At 37.9% G+C, this 25,143-nt stretch overlaps 1 protein-coding gene across 4 annotated transcripts in view; it reads left to right on the top strand.

Annotated features, from left to right (window-relative positions):
* Positions 1-25,143, top strand: part of LOC120636467 (insulin-like growth factor 2 mRNA-binding protein 1) — a 77,761-nt gene that overhangs the window by 27,258 nt on the left and 25,360 nt on the right. For 2 of the 4 annotated variants that reach the window (XM_039907955.1, XM_039907959.1), the window contains exon 1: positions 19,877-20,381. The exons of the other annotated variants lie outside the window; for them this stretch is intronic. In XM_039907955.1, coding sequence (XP_039763889.1) covers positions 20,287-20,381 — 95 coding nt within the window. In that variant the 5' untranslated portion in view covers positions 19,877-20,286. Of the gene's footprint in view, positions 1-19,876; positions 20,382-25,143 lie in introns of those variants that run through there. 4 annotated transcript variants of the gene reach the window in all.

Genomic DNA, 25,143 nt, shown 5'->3' on the forward strand with positions numbered 1-25,143 from the left:
ACTATGGGGAATTCATTGCTTTTGAATTCGCACTTTCACGCTCATGTTACTTTTTTCTTTCAATATAAAATGGTAAGCGCAAAATCAATTTGTAAAGGTTATTACTTGTAAAGGTATTACTATTGGAGGACCGGTTGGAATCCATAAGTTATCAGGTTATGCATGGGGAGAGATCAAGAGATGTGCATATCAATCGGTCAATTGCTTCGGTTAAGAAAAGGAGACATACAATCGGTATGTTACTGATTGGGGAGACTTCTTTGATCATTATATCACTAACACCTGGCGATGGATTTCTAAGTATTCATTCATCCTACAACTAAATGAATGATACTTAAATTTTAACTTGTAGGTATTTGTAGGTTGAATTAACTCTTCGGAATCTACAGGTAATTACAATAGTGATTAGGTTCGAAGCAATATAAAGTCAGTTAGCTGTAAGAGATGTTTGCTACAGAAATATAATTTGGAGACTATTTGTTTACTTGATATCACGGATTAAGTTATTGGAATAAAGCGTGTATGAATTAATAAAATTTTAATAGTTAATTTGACAAATATATCAAACTCATAAGTACCTTTTATCTAAGAAAGTAAGGATTTGGAAGTGATGAGTTATCTGTACCTATACCTATATGGTATGTTGATGTTTTAAGCATATAAATGAATTGAATTGATACAAAGCATACTCAGCGGCGTAGCAGCTAAGGGCACTGAATAAATAATAATACTTATGAGATCGAGTCATGGTCTCTGGCAGATATCAGGGGGTGGTATTTCGGCAAACAAAATTCAGCTGCTCCGATTTAAAATGCGCGCCTTCAAGGTCACCATTAACGATTCTCCACAATAATAATTCTTTATATATAAAGAGCTTCCAATATAAAAGGTAAATATAAACGAATTGCACCTGACCGGTTTCTCCTTAACGATAATTTGAAATTAATGGATAAGGATTTGACCTGTTTCGAAACACATTGATGGGGCGGGAAATTTAATAAAATCGAATCCGCATTGAAGCAGCGTGACTGTTAAAAGCTGTATACATCTCATTTGATAAAGACCAAAAACTGTGGGCCCATTTATGTATTAAGCTGATAATGTGTTTACGGACAGGGCTGGGACCCGCCCAAGGAGACAAGACAAGACAAGGAGAAAAATAACAAAAAATAATTATTATTCTTATAAGCACTGGTAACATCTTGAAATGAATTTCCAGCTTCCATTTTCGTCCTACGTGCAATAAAGGCAAATATGCATTTAAAAAAAAAAAATTGATGCTAACAATAAGCAATACCCTCCAATTCAAGAGTGAAAAGGCATTTTCTAGGCAAGTCAATAAATCTTTGACTACTCTAATAATCCACTTATGTATTACGTTTTTTATATAAGGGTCATTATTAGAGTGGTGTCTGCTTTTATTCATCTCTCCATTATACAGATTCTATAAATTATTTAATACGATGTTCAAGGTAAGCGGTCTTAGGTCACTTAAATAGTCTTGTGAAGGAAACATTTGCTGATTAAAATAAAATTTCGTTGGTTACAAACATATTATTATAATAACTAGCTCAAATTGCTTCGTTCGTCTGCGTCCTTTTATACAAAATTAAAATGTATACGGTAATAAATAACCTACCTTCTATATTTCCGGTGGTTTTCCGGAATAAAAAGTAGCTTATTATCGTCCTTTATTTATCCACTATTGTCTGTGAATTTCCGGTCGTAATGGGTTCAGCCGTTCCAAAGATTAGCTTAGAGACAGGCTGACACTAGGATTAAAAATGTCTGTTTAGGTTACAATCATTGTAAAAATCGTCATTTGAGCTTTTCAGGAGTCAGCTATTTCGAAATAATACATTCACATCAACTTTATTTATTTCTATCTGACATATTTAAAATGTGGCGTTTGTTATAAATCCTTTGTAATATTATACTATTGCTTTGCTCACATATTTTGAACGATTTACATGCAAACGAAATTGCATAAGTTATTAGCACTACCTACATGTACAAAAGAAATTCCTACCCTAAAGTTTCTTATAACCCTTACTTGGGGGAAGGCTTTTTCCATTTTATGTCATCTGCTCTGGGATCTTACCATCGCATAAAGCAGTATTATTTTGAAATGACAGTTATGATAATACTATGACTACCATATAAGAAAGGAAATAAGAATCTCTTCCTCAATCCCTTTCTGAATGACTAATGCTTTTCAAATTGACAGTTGAAAAGCATTAGTCTATCCGCCAGCTCATCGAGACCAAATCGGTGGATGAACAAAGCTGTTAAACTAAAACGTTGTCGTTTCTCGCTCTAATATTTAAATTAATAAAAAAAAAACTTAATAATATTAACTATTTATGCAACTATTGCGTAATGAGGGCCAAATAGTTAGCCAATGGTGACGCCTTAGTTTCGTCTATTGTCCCTAGTTATCACTGCCAAACATCCACACTAGGCTTTGTCTACATTAAAATGCATTCTTTTCAACAGACAGTGAGGTAGGTACTTAGGATTGTCAATATTCCAGGCAATTTCGTGCAAATTTGGCCAATGAATCCAGAAAGACGAAATAGCGTCATCCTCAAAAAGGTCAAGAGGAACTTCACGCCGAAACGTGGAGTTCTCGAGCATCTATGGCGAGATGGCTCTATCTTTTACTAACACGAGGCTTTGGATTCGGCGAATCCAGATTGATACTTGGCACGAAATGACTGTATTTGAACGATACTTTGCAGAAGATTTTAAATTGGTTGGTTGAACCTATAGAATTACAAGAATCGTGATAGGCTTCAATTCTGGTTCTGTTTTTTTGTTTTAGTATAATTATTTTATTATCTAGTCCCCTCTTTAGTTTTAACTTCCAGTCGGCTCATGTTTTCCGTACCTTATATAATATATTCCTTCAATTTAAGAGTTAATAAGATTCTTAAGAATATCAGTTTAAAAAAGCTTGTAAATAGAACAACGCCAGCGTGTACACTCTTGCCGAGTGCTTTGTGTTTGGGTAGATAGAAGTCGAAATTCGTCGATATCAGATAGGTTTGGAAGTTAAACGATATTCGATCTTCTTTGCTATCAGATCCTGTCGGAAGTGAAGTGTTTTTCCAGATACCTATAAAAGTTTTAAAGCTAAAATAAGTTCGAAAGCGTTTCAAAATTCACACCGCTCGAACGTGTGAGCCTTGCAATCGCTTTCCACAAACCTCCCAAGGGTTTTCGGCATTCAAAAACCGGCAAACCGCCTTGCACTTGTTTAGCTTAAGCGAGCCTAGCACGATGCAAGTCTCTCGAGAGGTGCTTGTGCGTGTTTGCATTGGCTCGGCAAGTGTGTGGCGGCAGCTTTAGGGTTTAATTGAAGTAAGTATCCGAGGTCTAGACGTTCCATTTCCTCTGGGCGTTCGTTGACACCGCTGCCCCTGTACTCGTCCTAGGTTGACGTCGTCGCGCGCGCTTGCCGCGCTTGGTCACGATCCAGTGACGACCGGAAGCTGCGCGTGCTCGTCACGAACGTACGCTTGATGCCTATTGCGTCTGGGAGAGATATTACCGTACGAAAGTGAATCACGCGCTGGGACGTTACTCATTTGTCAAAATTGTACATCGGTACGCATTGTATAATACGCTTGGTATTTCTACTTAGTCAATTTCAAAAAGAGTTATTTGCAACGTCACTGTCTGTGGAATGCTTAGGAACTGTGTCAAAACATTCATCCAACATAAATTGAATACCAATGCTCATGACACTTCGTTAAGGCTCCCGGCCGATGTAAGAACTAGAGAATTGGTACCGAAATTGAAAATGAGAAAAACCCCATAGTGTTTATTATTCTTCTTAACGATCTAATTCCGAAGCCATCCGTTTATCCCTATTTCTATTAATATGATTTAGAACCATTTGGCCGAATTTAGTGGTACTGACAAAAATCCTACTTTTTGTTTTATTGGATCAATAGCATAAATAAAACACGTTTATGAATTTTTTTTATTATGTAAGTTTGTAACGGCTTAACTTTCACTGGCAGTAATTTGCAGTAAGCGAATTGATATAGACTAACCATAGGGTTAGTTTTGACTTATTAAACAACTCTAAACTCTCTATTCTCTATTATACCTAGTTACAGTACGCCAACAGAGGTCGTCAGAGTTATACCTATGTAGGGTATAGGTGTATTCGTATGTTATTTAATTTTACTCATGACAGATATCAACTAACGCAGTTTTATAATTTTACAGTTATCTTCGTTCATTCATTTAGTGGTAATAGTTCACAAAAGAATGAAAGAAAGAAAATGTTATAGTTCACAACAATAAATTAATTTCAAAATTTCCCATTTCAATTATCATTATATATCATTATATTAGCACTAATAGTTACGTGTAGGTACTACTGTAGTACCTACAGTAGTACCTACACGTATTGTTTGTAATCTCATAGATAGTAGAGTCAATGGCGGTCCGTTTATGCAAAAAAGCATTGCCTAACCTAAATAGTCTATCCTGGTTTTACACTACACTGGGGTTCTGTTTTTAATGCATTTCATATAATATGAAACACTAATTACAATAACTTATTGCTTCTGATTTTTTATCAACTAAGTAACGTTTTGATTCTCCGGAGATAATAACTTGCAGAGAAGATAAAGGGGCAGAGAGATGAGTAACCACCTCTCTTTGGAAGGCGATGGCTAGAGGCGGTATCTAGGTATTCAGTGTTATCATTTGCCTAATAGAAATGGGATCATTGGCTGGATGTCATCATGATGTTGAGGGCGGGGGGGTACATGCGGCTTTGCGTTGCGCGTCTGTGCAAGCGAGCGGGTGGGGCGGCATGCTATTGGTCACTGCAGCGTCGATGCTACTTCACCCTGTTGCACTCCGCCCATTGCAGCTCTGACGGACTTATAGAATACGTTTTACTTTCCCGACCTACATTCGCTCGTTTTACTATTATTTATCTTAGACCAGGGACCGTTTGGAACCCTCCCAGCTTTAAAGTGGAAAGATATTTTTGTATTCAAATAAAAAATTAAACTAAAACGAAGTAAAAAGGCTGGATTTTTTTTTTACAGCAACCTTAGGAGAATTACAATTAAGTAATATTTGCCGACGAGATATCAGGCAACAATTAGTCTATTATATCAATTACATAGAAGTGGTCCCTCGCGACTTCGTAATCTTCGAAATATGCTGTCGCGGACTCTTTTTTAGATCATGTAGGTATGATTTTATCGAAAACCGTTTACGCAGAGCACGCAGCGGAAGCTCTCAAAAAGAAAAAAAACCCCTTATTTTGAAACTATTGTTCTTAGCATGATTACCTATAGCCTTATAGCCTTACCAGATAATTGGGCTGTCCAACACTAAAATAATTATTTCATATCGGACCAGTAGTTCCTGAGATCATCGCGTTCTAGTAAATAAACGAACTCTTCAGCTTTGTATATGAGTATAAGATCAATGTTCATATATAGTTAGAAAACTTTGATTAAGGTGTACTAGAAAACATCGAAGACGGGTTAGCTGATGCTGAAGAAGATTCTGATTGTTTATACTAAATAGGCATACGAATTTTAATATCGGTAATATATAATATTAGCTATTGTGTATTCTTGTAAAAGAACAATCAGATGGAGTTTTAAAAATAACTTTTTCAATACGTGGGTCTCTCAAAAGAACTGTTTTGTTTAAAGTGTATAGTCTTCTTTTAAATTTAATTGTAATGAATAGAAAGTATTTTACTGCTATAATAAACACCCTTGATGATAAAATAAAATTTAATATAAGGCAACCAATGTAGCACACGTTTGTTCTTAATGGAGCTCAAAATAGTAGGATATATGGGAATATATCCTTGCAGGCTTTTTTGTAGGTAAAAATAGTGAGTAAAGTACTTACTTAAAGTAAATAATGTAATACATAATTTTTACGTATTACTTTATAAATGCAAAATTTTGTTACTTTACGTAAGTTTATTACAATTTCCTTAAGGATCTTCAATGTTTTGAAAATAAATTATAGTCTATGTTTTACTCCGTAATATTTTAGCTTTAATTTGGTGAAGAAATGATTATATTTATACAGACTAGATATACTTAGGTCGATAAATTTAGAAATACAATTTGGTAAGACTTAGGTTCAGTCAGTTAAACGAGATTAACAAACATTTAGGCATAATTTAGTTGTATGAAATGTAAGGTGCTTAATATTAGATCATTATTTATTACGGTTTTTTGACAAATCCCGTGGGAACCGTTTGCTTCCCTGGGACAGAAAGTAGCATATGCTACTCTCCGTCAGGCAAAGTATTAAAGAGCTATAGAGCTATAATTCGAAATAAATAATTCAAAAAGTAAAGATTAATTAAGAGTACCACTAACTATATCAGCATCAACCTTTATATATTTACCTATACTCACTATATGTGCGTAATTGCTTCAGAAACACTAACAAGCTTTTAGTTTTATCTTTTTATCAGCTTATAGTTGTTTTCATTAAATCGCATGGAAAAGTTTCCAATAATTTCCGGGAAATCGCAATTAAATCCCAACGGGAACGACGTAGTAGTACTTATTTCCTTGAAACTTCAAACCCCTGCTAATGCCAACTAACTACCTATACCACAATTTGTTCATGAAAGACACAACTATTTTATTACTGCGTACCTAAAAGTGGTCTTGTCAAAATTAACGAAATTCCAATGTAACCCATTCAGGTTCATCCCCTACGGAATAAATTAAATTTCACGCAAATTGACCATAAACGGGCGCGGAAAAATGTGTTTACAAACATAAAGCGATTCGAGAACCTCTGCCTTTATTAAAGTATGTTCAATGAGAAGAACTAAATATGCATGCAATAGGCCTTGCATAGTGTACAAAGGATGTCTTAAGATTCGATTTTAGTACAAAACGTGGCAATTGTCTTTTTTTTTTGCAATTTTTGATGAATTCTGGGTGCCGCAGAGTTCGTTTTGAATTAAAGTTTATATATTGTTATTAAAGTACGATTCCTTTTTTTACCTGCACTTAGACAAAATATCGCTATCGCTAAAAAACATGCACAATATTCCTTGTGGTCCCTAAGAAAAACTTGTACTTGAAACTTTTCGTTAGAGGTTATTTTTTTATCGGGAATGTTTTACTAAACCGTGTCAAGCGGTCACAAATTTATTCATTATTATGGTCAAGAATAACATAGGAGAACTAAATTGATTATTAATCTATTAATAATCTATGTAGTTCTCTAAACCTCATTAAGTATGGACAAAGTTGTCGAGAGGAGCGTCGATGTGTCACATTCGTTACGGTGGTGCAGACAATTCTAAGAGCCGATATGCGCAACGCTTTCACCCTCTTTAACTATAGTCATAGCTCCATCAATAAACCGACTGTCTAACCAAAATAATCTTCCAAATAGGACTGATGGTTCCCGAGAACACAATATTAGTAGAGATTGCCTGCGGCTACGTCCACGCTGTCTGTAACAAATGTTTCTTTTATCTAACAAGGTTGAATAATTTATCTAAATTACTAGATGAAATACGTTCCTATTCAAGGAACGGAATCTTCACTAAGCGAACCTTACACTGCGTGTCTTTTTTAGTGTTAAAGTCCCATTCTCCTTTTGGTGCCGTTTTTTTAGATAAATTTCTATTATTGTTCATTAAGTTTATCACTAACTAAGAATAGTCGCATATATCGCTCGATGAATTGGCCGTCATCAAAATCACTAACGCTTTCGTATAAACAGTCAAACCAGTACGAATCGTGGTAACTTCTCAGCCGCGCAAAAACAGGTCTTGTCCTGTGTGCTAGTTAGAAGGTAGTCAAGCGGTCTGTATCTAAAGAACGTTAGAATATAGCATCCGCTGGCAATGAGAACCCGTTGACAAGTATTGAGAATGAATTTATAATGCCCATTCTGGTTTCAACGGGAATGTTCTCATTTGTATTTGTCATTCCCATGATGTATCTAAAGGGTTTAGATGTTTTGCTCAACTGTGATCGATAAAGATCAGAATGACAAACCTGTATTTTGGGTACTTACTATGGGTGTTCGTTATTATTTTCAATTGACCTTACCTACCCTACAGGGTGAAAAGGACCTGCCCCGCGGGCGATATTTTTAACCGATTTTGCATCTGAATTCGGTTAGGATTAAACGGAGATAATAATATGAAGTTCTTAACAACTTAACGACCAGGTATAAGTTACAGCTGGGAAGATTTCTGGGTATTCAAAAAAATAACGATTAAATTTTTTTTTTTTTTACCAGTGGAGCAGCAAGCCGGTAGTGCCAAGGGTCCAAAATCAATTTGATGAATATGTTAATGACAAAATTGCTTGCGGGCTCAGCTGTCATCTCTTACAAGATAGCAAAACTTATGCTTAAATATAAACTTGTATTTAGTCGATGTTGGAAAAGAGCTATTGCTGAGTTTTTGTCCAGCTTCTGCTCGGTAGAATCTGTGCTCCGAACCAGTGCTAGAATCACAACAAACAGACCAAGGTGACTTTTCAAAAGTGTAGTTGTAACTCGACTTAAATTCGGAATTTGTAAACATTTTGTCGCCGTTTTGAATCTAGCTTTGTTGCTTGTGTTGGAGATTCGTCATAGATGATGGGCAAGAGCCAGTTACATCACATTGCTTAGCCAGTAGAGGTTACCGAATTTTGAAATTATCGTATTGGATTTAGTATCGGTAGTAGGTACTGTTTTTTTTATTCCACTTCAACTTGACACTTGATGCAATTTCGCTGGATCGTAAGTGATGATGCTGTCTGAGATGGTAACAGGCTAACCTGTTAGAAGTATTAGTTATATAAAAACCATTACCCTGTGGGTTTAACACCTCGGGCACCAGGCATCTTGCCGAAACGCTGAATTCGTATTTGCCAGTAGGATGGTAAGTAGACAAGACCAGACCAGAGTAAAATCTGAAAGCATACATTTCCAAATCGAACCCGGACGCGCCCACTTATGAGACAACATCGCTCAGCACTGAACTTTTCCTGCGACAATTTGTACTGATTTAGATATCCATTCAAGAAAGCACATAATTATTCGCCAACGGTTACGAATACTTTAAAAAGTGGGAACCACAGATAAAGGGGTCCATTTTTGCGGCGAATAAACAGGTTTGTGTTTTGATAGCCTTAAACTTGACTACGCATCACCCCAATCGGATTCCTCTTTTAGATTCAAATTAACGCACTCTGCCTTAGGGGGTCTGCTTGAACTTTATTTGTGGAGCGATTATAGCCTAGTGATAAAGATCTCAGCTTCCCTTGCGGAGTTGTGTGCGTTTTAAGCAATTTAATATCCTGCAAAGGAAACTTGCATTCCGAGTTTTCCATGATTTACTCGGAGACGTGAGAAGTCCACTAATCCGCACTGGGCCACCGTATTAAGTCGTTAATGATAATGTTAATTAAGTTATAATGATACCTCTGGAACTTAACCATGTATTTATCAGTGCTGTCTGTTTACCTAAAAATGTCCGAAATAATTGATTTTTCAGTGTGGAGAATTGCAAAAAATAGCTTGGACCCGACAGTCATCCCGACAGACATAGGTTTGTCCTGTTTTCAAATCATCCAGGAATCTAGTGAAATATATACACACAATGTTATCCAAATTGGTCCACCCGTTTAGGAGTTGGTTTGTTTTTATATATACTATACAAATAACGCACACACTTTTAACACCAAAGAAACTCTAGTTAGTGACAAACACAAGTACAATTTTTTTTCTGAAAGGTATTTTAGTGTCACATCAAACTTTTATCCGTTATTTTACATAATATTCATGCACACACCGCGCTGCATCGCCCGCCGCGCCCGCGGTTTACGGCGTTGTCGCTTAGCGTTCTCTAAAACTGACTTTTTGCTCGGCTCTGAAGAGCCTTAGCGCGATGAAAGATAGTCTATATAGTGACTTAAGGATTGGACTTACTCGACAAATGCGAGGAAGGTTTTACAAATCAAAGCAATGCGCATTCTAAAAAAAACATTGAAACAAAAAACAAACCCTTCAGATACATACACATAGATAATTTGTAAAGCTATTTTTGCATCGACCAAATACCGAATAATACCGACAGCCTCAATCCACCCTCCGTTTGCTTTTAAAATTCGTTGGAATGTTTCATAAAGCTTCGCATGCAGGCGGTAAAAAATGATAAAATTTCATTATCCTAGCGCGTTATAACTGTTCGTGAATATGTTCGAAGAGGTAAAATTAGTTATTCCAACTTTGAATTATTTCTACCCTAACATGAGATTTATCATGAGAGAGTGCGGTTCATCATCCTGCACACTACAGGGCACGGGTCTCCACACAGAATGAGAAGGGTTTAGACCGTAGTCGCTGGCCAAATGCGGGATTGGTACCACGCTTCTTAAAATATTATGAAGAATCTGAGGCATGCCGGTTTCGTCGCTATCATTTCCTTCTAGCAAAACCAAGCATGTTGTATTTTATTGCTTAAGACGCACATAACTCCGAGAGGTTAAGAGGTAGGTACGTGTAGATGATAGAACTCGGTCCCCCCCAAAAAGAAAGCCGAAGTTGTACCCACTAGAAGTCGGTCCATGCTTTGCATGATTTCTATCTTACATGTGAATTATCATGAGAAAGTGAGTTTGTTGGATCCTTCTTTTGGCACTTTTTCATGAAGGCCATGTGTGTTATGGGATTATGGAACTTGTGGAGATTGTTTTTTTGGGTCAATACGTGTAGCCTGCTTGTAGAACGGTTATTGGTGTCATTTACGTGTAGATATTGGATTTTTGATCCACATGTTGGCGCAAGATCCAACTGGCGTCGGTCAAATTTCAATCAAGATCTAAGAATATTGACGGGATGTTAGCGGAATGCTACCACATCCACAATATACGCTAATAGAGAACTAAATTGATTAGTATGATTCTCCTTTGCCATTTCAATTCTCCTTTCGCAAGAATCGTTATATGTGATACTGGAACCTAGATGAAAGTATTCTTCGAATATAGCCTACTGCCTAAGTGCGCCAGTGAGTTCTTTAACCTGTTTTATCTTCGTATCACCATAATTTTAGTCTAGTTTATTAGTAGACCCAAATCAATGCTGATCTGTTGCATTTTTTTAATCATGAACCATTTCCGCTTTATCTACGGCCAAAGTCTGTTGTTTCATCAACATAGCGAGGGTTTGCTTTCAAATGCCTCATAATGTTTTCGCGATACGCATTAATTAAGATAGACGAAAGAATATAGCCATGACGTACACGCCCTTTATATGATACGATGAAAAATCCTTTCGCCGATTCTGACCACTCCTGGGCTTTTACACAGAGGTTCACCACCCCAATAAGATGGCCACACCAAGTTTTCTCCCAACGACTCGACGACGAGTTTCAGGTAACCCAGTCGAACGCCTTGCTGTATTCAATAAAACACATAACAGGCGTGTTTTATTCATAGGTTTTCTCAACCATCTGTTTGACATTTAATACTCATTCACGCTCCACTCCTGAGGAATTTTCCAATCTAAATAACAGCGAATGCGTTTGTTGTGAATAACGAGCAGAATTTTGTTTGCGTGTTAAATAAGAGAGTACCACTTAGTTAAGTTAAACTGGTGAAGACCACGGATGGCCACCGGAACCACACAAAAATAAGTATTGAGAAACCCAATAGCCGACTTTGTTGAAGGAGCAAGAAATAAAGATTTTTTACTAATTAAAGTCTGTGCCGAATAAAAAATAAAATTTACTCAGTATAGATAATATACTTTGTATACCGTTACATTTTACATAGTAGCAAAGAAAGTACGTAGTAATTTCCTACATTTTACTTGGCACCGATTTAAAAAAATTTGAAAATAAAATGTAATTCTTGCTGTTTTAGTTTTTTGACAGAGTAGTTATTTTTTGTCAAAAAAAAATTTACCGGCTGTGGTTCGGCTAATAGGTACTTAGTAGCTTTGATTTATTTCCTGACTGCCAAAAGGAGGTTTATTTTAATGCATTTGTATATGTTTTTACATCCCAATTTGGCTATATTACCGGGTTTCAAATAAGGAAATTAAATGATTATGGTTGAATAAATAATGTTTATTTTAAGTGTTCAACACTTACTATCCCTATCCCTATCCCTACTAATATTATAAATGTCAATGTAAGTTTGTTTGCAACGCTTTCACGCAAAAACTACAAAACCGATCAACACGAAACTTTGTACACATATTCTTGGAAGTGTTAGAAGTAATATAGGATACTTTTTATCCCGACATAAAGCTTGGTTCCTTTGGAAAAGGGGATGAAAGTGTTTGACGATTTAACACCATAACTCCGACAAATTATAACCGATTTAAATAATTATTTTTGGACTATAGAGTTAATAATATGTGTTTAATTTTGCCCAACCTGTGGTTGGACATAGAGGACAGAACTCCTCAGCGGATAGCAGCAAACCCCTAATTTAAGGCTTAGCGGTACATACAATTTTTTTAGTAGTACTACTAAATTTAATGCCACATCCAAAAACAAAATCAAACGCAGACGAAGTCGCATATACTATAAAATATGAAATGTTATAAAAAATATATCTTTTAGGAGTTCAAACCCGTGATTAGCCATCTCTATATAGTTTCTAAATATATTGTTGTGTATGAAAAAAACAGTCTTGATAAAAATCACTCGATAGATTACGACACGGTCACGGTTCCATACCTGTGTATCTCCTTAACCATTCGTATAATTTTTATGCTGTAAAAGAGACAAGCCTTTTAGGACACTAGAGACCATTTATATTCACTTGTTTTAATAAGAACTAGCTGACCCGTGACACCAAATCGGTTATTACCGGAAAACACGAATACAATGACGTTTTCGAAAAATGAATCCTAGCTAGACCGTTTTATCGCCCCTGAAACCCCTTGTATAAAATATTTCATGAAAATCGTTGGAACCGATTCCGATATTCGATATAAGAATTACTCGTTTAAAGATAAGATTTATAATTGTTGACAATATGACCCCATTACATTATAAACACGATGAAAAACTTGAATTCTATTCTCAATCAAATCAAATCATCTTTATTTGCTAAACGTGGTAGTTTTAATGTTTGTTCGTTTTAAAATGCTCACATTTTGCCATAGGAATATGGCGTGCAAATATTTTATAATAATATTTATTACAATTTTTGATTATTAATTGAAATTACTGGATATTATTTATTACTAATTATTTCATTAAAATGATGTACGTGAATTAAAATAATGAATTTAAAATTCAGATCTTACATTTTTTCTAAAATTTATTAATCTTGTAAAAACATTGGGCAAGCAGGAAGTCAGTTTTTTTTTTTATTTAGGTACATATCATACTTTTATATCTTCAGAGAGTTTGTTAATTATATCACAGCCATACAATAGCAATTTCGTCTATATAATGCCAGTCAATTTGTATTTACATATTATCGCTGGCTGCGATTATAATAAGTTTTCATTACAAGTAATTCCGTATTTTTCTTAACAAATCAACAAGTTTCTAGAATTTATGGACAGACTTTTTCTTTGTATAAAAGACTTGAGTATAAAAGTTAGACATAGGTATGGTCTATGGTCTGGAACTCAGTCATCATCGTTAAAGCAGAATTCGTAAGATAGAAACGTTTTCGTTGACCGACATGCTTACTTTTTGTGTTTCGAGTAAATATAATATAGCCTATGACGGTCGCAAATAATGTGGCTTTCTATTGTTAAAAGAATTTTCAAAATCGGTTTAGTAGATTTAGAGGTTACCCCCACAACCAGACCGTTTTTCAGTATCAGTTAGAGCTCCCTTGGGCACTTCTGATCACTGTTTGGTTAGGTCAGTGTCAAACTATCACCCCCTGGACTCCGGTTCTACTGGAATCAGACGGGTGTGGCGATACAAGTCAGCAGATTGGGACGAGATGCGGCATTTTTTTGCATCTTTTCCTTGGCGGCAAGTATGCTTCTCGTCTAATGATCCGTCGAGCAGTGAAAAAGCTTTATCGGAGGTCATAATGCAAGCCATGGAATACTTTATTCCATTCGCTGACGTATCACTCGATGGCAGGGTTCCACGGTGGTATAACGCTGAGTGTGCCCAAGCCGAGGCACATAAAGATACAGCGTTTGCAGCGTGGGCTGAAGCCCGTTCAAAAAAAGCTCCGGATATCACCGCCAAGAAGAGAGCTTTTAACTTAGCCGCCAAGTCCTACAAGAAGGTACTAAAAAGAGCTCGTTTTAGTCGCACCATACGTATCGGGGCAAAATTAGCTTCTTATCCACGTGGTAGTAAAGCTTTTTGGTCCCTTTCGAAGTCCATCGAAACGAATTTTTGCCGTCCTTCGCTGCCACCCCTTTTGAAACCTGACGGGTCTCTGGCTTTTACTGCAACAGATAAAGCTAACCTCTTAGGATCTCTGTTTGCAGCTAATTCACAGCTAGATTCAGGAAGTGCCTCACCACCAACCATACCTTTTTGTGACTCTGTCATGCCAGAGATACGCATTCGACAGTGTGAGGTTTTAAAAGTGCTCCGCAATCTGGATGTGAATAAAGCCAGTGGTCCAGACGGAATTCCAGCAGTGGTTCTTAAAACCTGTGCTCCCGAATTGTCTCCTATTCTAACACGTTTATACCGCCTCTCCCTTAAAACCACTCAGGTCCCGAAAGCTTGGAAGATTGCCAACGTGCAACCTGTTCCAAAAAAGGGTAGCCGTGCCGACCCATCTAACTACAGACCAATTGCTATCACCTCTTTATTATGTAAAAGTCTGGAGCGTGTACTTAATAACAGACTTCTGGCATACCTAGAAAACAACGAACTCCTGTCAGACCGTCAGTACGGTTTTCGACGAAATCGGTCAACAGGGGATCTTTTAGTGTATGCCACGCACATCTGGGGTGAAGCCATGGATAAGCACGGTGAAGCGCTCGCCGTTTCACTCGATGTATCGAAAGCTTTTGATCGTGTCTGGCATGAAAGTCTTCTGCACAAGCTTCCAGCCTACGGGTTACCCATTAGTTTTTGCAACTGGATCGCTGATTTCTTGAGTGGACGATTTTTTCGGGTTGTCGTCGATGGGTCCTCGTCTGACCTAATGGCCATCAACGCTGGTGTCCCTCAGGGATCGGTTCTTTCCGCTACGCTCTTCCTGCTGCATATAAATGATCTGTTAAAACCCGGCATCTTTGGGTATGCAGATGACAGCACTGTGACGGCTAGATACATGTCCAATCCACGAGCTAGTGGAGACGAAACTCTTGTGCTCAGAGAGGCCTTGGTGGAACGCGTTAATCTGGCCTTAAGCGAGGTGTCCGATTGGGGTGACACTAATCTGGTACAGTTTAATGCTTCCAAAACTCAAGCGTGTTTGTTTTCCGCCAAACGGAGTCCGTTCCCCCTAACTCCGACTTTCCGAAATGTATCTGTGCCAATCACGAATAGTATTGAGCTCCTAGGTATCAGCATTTCGTCCAATCTAAGCTTTGGACAATGCATCGAGTCCAAAGCTAAAACTGCTGGCAAAAAACTTGGCATCCTCAACAAAGTTAAGCGCTACTTCACGCCAGAACAGCTTCTAACCCTGTACCAAGCTCAGGTTCGGTCGTGCATGGAGTACTGCAGCCATTTATGGGATGGCTCTGCCAAGTACCAGCTCGATGCTTTGGATTCGGTGGATCGTCGTGCTAGGAGACTCATTGGCAACGACCTTGTAGTCAGTAGACTTCAAAGCCTTGAACACCGGCGCAAGGTTGCTTGTCTGGCTGTTTTCTACAAGATACATTTCGGAGAGTGTGCTCAGGAGCTATTCGATTTGGTCAAACCATCTCCTTTCTACCATCGAACTGCGAGGCACCGAAAGAATCTGCACCGTTACGTGGTTGAAATACCATCAACACGTACGAAGCGTTTTGCTTCTTCCTTTCTGATCCGCACCGCAAAGGCCTGGAATGCCCTCCCATCTTCCGTCTTCCCTGATACCTATAATCTGGGTACCTTCAAATCAAGAGTGAATAGGCATCTTCTAGGCAAGCGCGCTTCATCTTAGGCTGCATCATCATTTACCATCAGGTGTGATTGCAGTCAAGCACTTGTCTATATACTTTAAAAAAAAAAAAAAAAACCTCTTTACCTCTTTATAACATTAGGTAGGTATATACTATAATATAGTATAGTATAGATGTGTGCTCATTTAAGATGGTAAGTAGTTAAATAAATATTATTGTTTAAAGAAATGTGTGGGTAGACCTAGGGTTGGCAACACTTTTGGGAAGTAGTATCTGGGTAGTATCTGGGCGCTTTTTAAGTTGGCCACAGCCTGGCTCATTCTGTTTTTTTAATTTAATAGTGACATATGATACGTGTTAGTTACGTACACGAGATTTCATTACCTTAAAATGAACATCTTTTTAAAACTTATTAGTTACATATAATATGTATTTCGCAGATTTAATCTTGATTAAGAACTCGAAACATTATTATGCTTTTTTAATGGCTTGAAAAAACCACTCTCTACTTTGCTCTTCTAAATTTTCTTTGTGAGGCAAAAGGATAGACAGAATCCACAATTATTGCACACTAACAATTTTTAAAAGATTCATTTATGACCTTTATGTACGCACTACGTACGTACATATACTTTTGAGTCCGCGATTATATAAATTTTTGTAACTTATAGGTACATAAACTAGTTCATTAAGTTACTAAGAAAACTTGTTTACTTTGTACCTTCTTTATAAACGCACGTTATAAGTTATACCCGGCGTTAGATATAAAAGATTGGACAATAGACGACATCAAATACCACATACCTAATAGCAATTCCTCAATAATCACTCGCACTGACTTCAAAATATCAGCCGTTTCAATCTTATTCGAGCATAGCAAATAAGCCCCTAGCGTTTCTTCTCTAAAATAATAAAATTCTTCTTTAAAAAATTATTCTTTACAACAAAATAAAAATGCAAACAAAAATATCGAACAACTTCAAAAATAACATATAATAAGCCATATTTTTATATTAAAAATATAGCAAAAACAAGATTTGGAAATAAAAGTTGAAATTATACTTTGCAGTAATTTTTCAAACTTTTTGGGACTCTACATAGAACGTTCTGTGTTCCGGAAACATTCGTTCGTGCAAATTCTATGTTTTCATTATATTGCTCTGGATCGTATCGGATTATATTTAACTAGGCCGGATTTAAAGATTTGGCATTCTGAAAAATCTAGTCATCTGATTTTCTTGACACGCGGTATTATTGCCATCTCAATCTTTAAAAAAAATATTCTTAGGTTTAATAGGTAGGTACACTATTATAGGTAAAGTAATACGAATATAACCGCAAAAAATGTAAAACAACATTCATGAAGTCTCAAAATAACTAACCTTTCAGAAATTTATTACATTAGATTAAAAAAAAATGTAGTTACTTAGTATTATTAATTATTACTATTATAATAAATATTATTTATTTTTTAACATTATTTACACCTAAAAACTTAATTCCTGAAATAATATGGTAGACAATCCAACATGAAAAGAAAAAAAAATACCTAGAATTTAGTTTTTATAATAATTAAATAATGTTTATAATTATGGGGTTAAATATGGAAAAGCCATTCCATTACCAGTTCAAGCAGTTTTTGACGCAAGGACGGTAGTTAAACATAATATATTTCTTATCGGTGTGAAAAAACAAAAAAAACTCAATTTCTAGAGTTATCTTAAATAACACAAACAAACGATTAATAAAAAAACGTCTATAAAAAAATTAAGCAAAATAAATTTAGATATGTAAAATTAGGTTTACCTATATATAATGTTACCTTAAATTTGAGTATTCTAATCTAGTATAAAAGTACCTCTGTAAAGAGTAATAACACAAATAAAAAAATATGTATGCTTAGGTAGAATGCTCTATTGTAGTAAAATAATTATTGCAACCTATAATGTATTGAAGCCAACCCTAGGCGGCGCGCACTGTTGACGCCCTGGATGGCGGTGCGAACTGCGATGAATGGCGCGTGACGCAACCTACCGGCCGGTGCAAGCACGCGCGCTCGCACCGCACCGCAGGCCGCAGTCCGCACTCCGCACTCACTCCGTTGCTCTCGCTCGCTGCGCTCGAACGGTACACTGCGGCCGCCACCACCGCCTTGCGCTAACTTTATTTAAATACAAAACAAAACACAGGGCCAAGAACTTCTCAAATTTGAAGACTTATCGACGGATCGTTTCGACCTTGGCCTAACCAGCTGAAAGCGTCAGTTCGTCGAAGGGATTCGAGTGGAGCTCAAGTGAATTGTGTTTGACGAAACCTTGTGCAAGTGTCTTTCGCGTCATGACTCATGCGTGGGACGCATAGTGAGAGGGCTAAGTATGGGACTCTGGATGTGGGCCATTTGAAGGGCGTTTTCTCCTTCGTGGCGGCTGCGCCCCGAACGTTTGTAGTTCTAAGGTGAAGCGGGACACGAGGCGGGTGACGCCTGTACCGGACGAAGTAGGCGGGTATCGGGCGACCGCCCTCCGTAGGCCCCGGACGGGCGCTGTGGAAAAGGCATTGGTGCGGGGCGCCGCCACACGGACCCACTAACGAATATACTTCACGAACTTCTATCGTTTTAGTGGTTGACTGTAACATCTGGCCCATTGTCGATAAAAAACGTTATTTCTAAATCTTATTATTAACAAACGTCATTAGATTTCATTTTAACGAGTAGTATAGTTTTGATGTTATCATCGTTCTGCATAGTCACTTGCACAAGTCTTCGTCAAACGGCGTTACCGCTACTCTCGAACGGCAATAATATTATAAAACAGTTCACAGTTTTAAACGAAATAATATATATATGCAGACCGTAATTAATCTGAAAGTATAGATAGCAAAGTTAACGAGTTGTATAAAATGGTTAAAATATTCCTCTCCGTCTGCGTTTCTTAACTTTACCTTCGTCATACAAAATTTGGAAAGTGCACTAGCGCGAAGAACCAGACACTTTCGTAGTGATGTTATTAATTAAAATAAACTTTCATTAATACATACGATCTTTTTATTTCTGAACTGCCATAAACTGTTAGGTAATCAATTTAATGCAGTTTAGTTAGTTGTCTATCCGTTTCTTTTTTTGTGATAGTAGTTATTATCTATCAATACCGAAGTACAAGTAAATAAGTACTAACTATCTTTATGTGATAGCAAAAGAACTTGCCCTGATCCGATATTATTTTTCAAAAGTCATCTCCGCCGTTTTTAGCAGAAATTTTCATCCAGTTAACATAGGTATCTTAATTAAGCAGTTAAAAATTTAAAATCTACCCATTACGTGCGAGCGAACTTTTCGTTTCTTTGCGCTTACTTTGATGGAAAAGAAATAACCTCAATCGTGCATAGTTTTCCACATTTTTAAACTGGTTTGGAATCGTGCCCCACATGTTGAGTATTAAAATTGTAGTTTGTTAATGCACTCAAAAGGTCGATATGGCTCTTAAGTGGCACATGCACTTTAAACATGATAAGCAATAACTCCTTGCGGAAGAAAGTCCGCTGAACATGCTAGCTGTGCATGTGTAGTCAAAACCTGAAAAGTAGATAAATAGTTAGTTTAATTAATAACATAAGTACTTAATCAACCACTCCCGATAGAATTAAATCGATACCGGCGCCTCACTAGAAACTTTGAGCTCCCCGCGGGCCTCGTTTTTCTGCCACGCCCAGCGCCGCATTCTCCAACAAAATACACAAAATGGATGCACGGAGAATCGAGTCGGGTCGGTGCGACGCTCGTAGTTCGCGCGGAGGCCGGAGCGGAGCGGCACAGACTCAGTCGCGTCACATTAGTCAGTCGAGTAGCAACCTCGCTAGCTTGCGAACCGCGTACGCACGGCGCACACGTGCCCTCGCGCCAGACCCTTTTCCGTTCCCACGCCGCCGCGCCGAACTCCGCGCGAACATCGCGATCGCTCTCGGCACTCTGGTGCCGAACCGACCGGTGCGCCCCGCTCGCTTTCGAACTATTATGTAATACGAAAATAAACACCGCGCCTTTAACACTGAGCACGTGTGCGCGCCGGCTGCTGTACCTCGCCGTCCACATCCGATCGCAGACTCATCGACCTCCTTCACAGTTCACCATCGTAATAGACATCGATCAAATTTTTATTTCAACTAAGTAACTCGAATCGATCGATAATCTGTGTTTGGTTCCTAAACTAACAGTGGTGATTGTGTCAGTGGATTGTTCAAAATCAGTGCAAAATGTCTAATTCTATGGAGCAACAATTTGGCGAACTCAGCCTTTCACAGGAGGACCATGATCAAATTTTCGAACAGGATGACCACCAAGATCTAAGGTTGGTTGAGTTTGTGTCTTATTAAATTTTTTTCAGTTAAGAATACCTAACTTATATAGGTAAGCTTCCCCTACCTTCTATATACATTATCTATTCGAGAGCATTTGAATTGTTCTTTAAGCATGATGTGTCAACTTACTCAGAGGAGACTAGAGAAAAACATTTCAACTATGTACACACTTCACCACATATTATATTGAAAATTGAAAGGTACACATAATAATATAAAACTGCCTCACTTTTATTTTCCGTGCTTCTATGGACGCCACGCACGCACAGTTTGCAACGGATTGAGCTCAAGGAATCTGCTCTGCGCTTGCTTGCGGGCGGCACCGAACTACGGACTGCCGGAAATGAATCAAAAATCAGTTTCGTTTCACACGTTGACGCGTTCTTACCTTTTATGATTCTATGAGTAATACTATTTTTTTATTACTGTCTTTCGATCCCACATACTGTAAAATCGAGTTTTTAAACTAAAAGGTTTATTAGTTTTTACGTTTGTTACATTTGACGTTTATATATTTTCTGTCATGGGCTAGCGGCCGTTGGTCCGAACTACAATTCAGGATGGCTGAACCCATTTCGACAAGCAATCAGTAGATGAGGACTTGCAAGAAGTGATTTAGACTAGTTTTACCAGTAACCATCAACCATCATCATCTCATCAAACACCATCTGCTGTATTACAGTGGGGAGTAAATAAAATCGACGACTTATCAAACTTCGTGCGTTTCGATACGCAGAAATCCGTATTCGGTACCGTTCCATCTGCGGGACTGTAAAGTTGACTACTTGTGCGAAGCCACACTCGCAGCTAACTTCCGCGCTTAGCTAACTTCCGCGACGACATTAAGTTTCAATCGGACTGTACTATAGGTACTAAAGCTAAGTTCTGAACATAATAAATGTAAACAAACCAAACAAGGGTCATCAAAAGTAGCAAAAAATTACGTTTACAATTTTTTACACCAGCAGTCACGAATCCACTATTTCGCTATTATTTAAACGGGAAGTTAATGAAGTGAATTCTTCGTTTCGCTGTCAAAATGACAGCGAAAATCTTATACCCATTTGAAACGCTACAACTACATTTGTCAAATGTCATACGGAGAGTAGGGTCATTTCGCCTGTTTGCGTCCACTTAGTGGAGTTGTTAGGTTTGAACTTGAAAAAATAAAAATGTCCGTGCGGTAGTTTTTAATCAAATATGGTTGTAATGTAGTCCCTATATAGGGTCTTTTCGCCTTTTCGCGTCCGACGCCCAATTCGTGTCCAAACGACGGTACACTGTTTTACAACGGTGAAAACAACAATACCGACACACCAATCTAAACAAGAGCGCTTCTATTGATGATCGGACCTATGACAGGTACTCACACACAAACAAAATATCTGTGCGTGCAACCCAAATTCAATGAAAAATAAACTAATCTTGCGTGTGCAACCAACAAGTGCTGACGCGCGAATGTGTTGTAAAAAAAATAGTGAGCAGCTGTACTTTTCACGGTAAGTATTTAAGGTGTTTATGTGAAATTTAGAATACTTTGTTATCCCTAGACCTTAATTGTGAACCACACTATAGGAATAACGATGTTTGTGCTTATATTTTTCTACTGACAGTTTTATATAAGGTGGACGCGAACTGGTACATAAAATTTATACAAAAACCACTTTGCGTCCGCTGTGGACGCAGATTACTCTAACTATTTCTCAGTAAGATGTTTAATTAAATACGATAACATGGGAAAAAAAATATAAACTTCCTATCAATTTTAACAACATTAACATGCATAATATGATGGCCGATTTGCGTCCATATTATTAGAAATATAAAAAAAGATAATGAATGTCAAAAATCAGACTTTGTCGCATACAAAGTGCAGTCTGTCCCCCTGCTCCCGACGAGGGGACAGATCGAACTAATTTTTTCCGGTATGTCCTCCTGCTTTTTTAGAGCCCTTATAAAACAAAACTAGCGCACAAGTAATGCCAAATCTTTTTCTCCCGACTTTGAATTATCGAGTCTTAAGTAAACGCGGTCTTTATTTTACGTAGTATTAAGGCGATGACACACAACATCTCAGCGAGATTTAAAACCATTTTGATGCTTAAAAAAGTTGCTCGGAATGGCCTCAACTTATAATAACTGCAAACCTCAGCCTATAAAAATCTCCGCTTATAAAAGCAAAATAAATATTTTTTTTGCCTCTGTACTAAGCTATATTCCACTGAAAATTAAACTATTATAACAGTGTATTTACTATTGTAACAGTGATGTATATGATATAGAATAGCATTAAAACCCTTGCGTCACATCTATTGTAAGTTATTGTATAACAAAGCGTTATCGAATCTACTCATCCTATCTGTCGCATTTTTGTTATGCAAAATAACTGGGTGTTCTTATACAAAGAAATATATTTCAGTTTTATCAATAGAAGTACTTGGTTATGATGAATGCCTAACATTTAAATCTCAGATCACTCTGCATAACAAAATGATTTCCTAATATACCAATTTAGGTAGACCAGATATAAAATAAGACACAACTGTCTATTAAGGTGGCTCCCTACTCACCTAAAGCAACCATCGCTGCGTGAAACAAGCACTTACCAACAGGCTTATCTACTTGGACACTTAAAATATAAGTAGAATTTTCAAACTGTATTCTGGGAGTGCATTATTTCAAGACCAATATACTTTAGTGCCGAATTTTATTAGTATCTATTCAGCCAAAGCGGTAATAGCCCGGTGGGCAGGACTGAAGCAGTGATATCCCAGTAGGCAGGACTTCGACTTCACTTACGGGACCCGAGTTCGAATCCCAGCACGCATCTCTAACTTGAATATGTTATGTGCGTTTTAAGCAATTAAAATATTCAAGCTTCAACGGTGAAGGAAAACATTGTGTTCAGTTTTCATACATAAGAAACCCTATAACATTTTGCGTCCATCTTTTTATCACACGAAAATAATAGAGTAAAATTTCCAAAAACACCAACACTGTTTAAAACAAGCCTAAAACTATCAACCGAGGTAAAGTACCTCGGAGTAACGATGGACTCCAAACTAAACTGGAAGACACATAGATACAAAAATCCAAAAATCAACGATCATCCTCAGCCAATGCAAACGCATGGCAAGAAAAACCTGGGGGCTTAAACCATACATCATGAAATGGTTGTACTTAGCAGTCGTCAGGAGCTCACTAAACTACGCCTCACTGATATGGTGGCCGAGAACACTCCTTGCGACAACCCAGCTAGAACTACAAAAATTCCAACGTCAAGCGTGCCTAGCTATCACAGGCTGCATGAGCACACCACCAACAACTGCGCTGGAAGCTATATTATGCATACCACCACTACACCTACACATTAAAGAGGAAGCCACACTTGCAGCCCTTAGACTGAGGGCTTACGGGCTGTGGAAGGATACAAACATAGGACATACAAGGATACTATCAAAAGAAATTAATAAATGCCCACAACTAGACTGGATATGTGACAAGACGCGGAAACACTATGTGCTAGACAGGCACTATAAAGTAGCCGCTGAAGGAGGAAAAACAGACAAAGCTGACACCGTCGCAATAGAGGTCTACACCGACGGATCAAAGACAAACTCAGGCACTGGAGCAGGGATATACTGCCCGGAGCTTAACATAAACATTGCCCAGCCGCTTGGTAAGAACAACTACGTCTTCCAAGCGGAGTGCGTGGGCATAACAACAGCAGTCATAGCCATGCTAAACAGAAAAGTAAAAGGCTTCAGCATCAACATAAACAGTGACAGTCAAGCTGTACTAAAAGCCTTAACCAAACACACAACAACATCAAAACTCATACTTGACTGTCACAAGGCCCTACAAGCCCTATCAAAATCCAACAGAGTAACCCTAAAATGGATACGAGGTCACAACGGAAACAGAGGAAACGACGCAGCCGACGAATTAGCGCGGCAGGCAGCATCACTAAGGGTAGCTGGACCGGAACCCATCATACCCATACCCTTCACTGAATACAAAACATGGCTCCACAACCAGACGCAAACATCACACTCGGTGCTATGGTCTAAAACAAAAGAGTGCAAACACACGAAGGAGGCCGTACCAGTTCTCAACCCACGACTAACAACAAAATTACTGCAACTGAATCGACCTAAACTAAGGACAGTTGTAGGTATGATAACAGGGCACTGCCCACTAAACAAACACCTTTCCATTTTAGGTATAACTGACAGCCCTCTCTGCAGAGCATGCATGGAGACGGAGGAAACACCGATACACGTAATGCTTCAATGCAACGGAGTAGCAGAACAACGCGCAGCACACCTTGGCTCCTCAGCAACACTCCATGAAGCACTCGGCGACCTGGGCGGCCTGCTAAGCTTTTGGAGCGAGCTCGGCTGGCTGGAGTGATCCAGCGGGGAGCCGCATCAGTGGCCATACGTACAACGGACGGTCCCAGACCAACCAAGTGCGGAAAAGGCCCAGGAACAGAAGAAGAAGAAGAAGATAGAGTAAAATTTATATAATTTTATTTAAATATACTCTTTATAACCTACCTAACCTAAAAATATACAATTATTATACGAAAATTATTTTATGTATTTGCCAATATTCGAATTTTGTTCCATTTTTAGGGTTCCTTACCCAAAGGGTAAAAACAGGAACCCAGTACTTAGACTTCGCTGTTCGTCTGTCACCAGGCTGTAGCTCATTAATCGTGATAGTAAGACAGTTGAAATTTTCATGGAT

The sequence above is a fragment of the Pararge aegeria genome, chromosome Z, assembly GCF_905163445.1.
Source record: "Pararge aegeria chromosome Z, ilParAegt1.1, whole genome shotgun sequence".
NCBI classification, from domain to species: Eukaryota; Metazoa; Arthropoda; class Insecta; order Lepidoptera; family Nymphalidae; genus Pararge; species Pararge aegeria.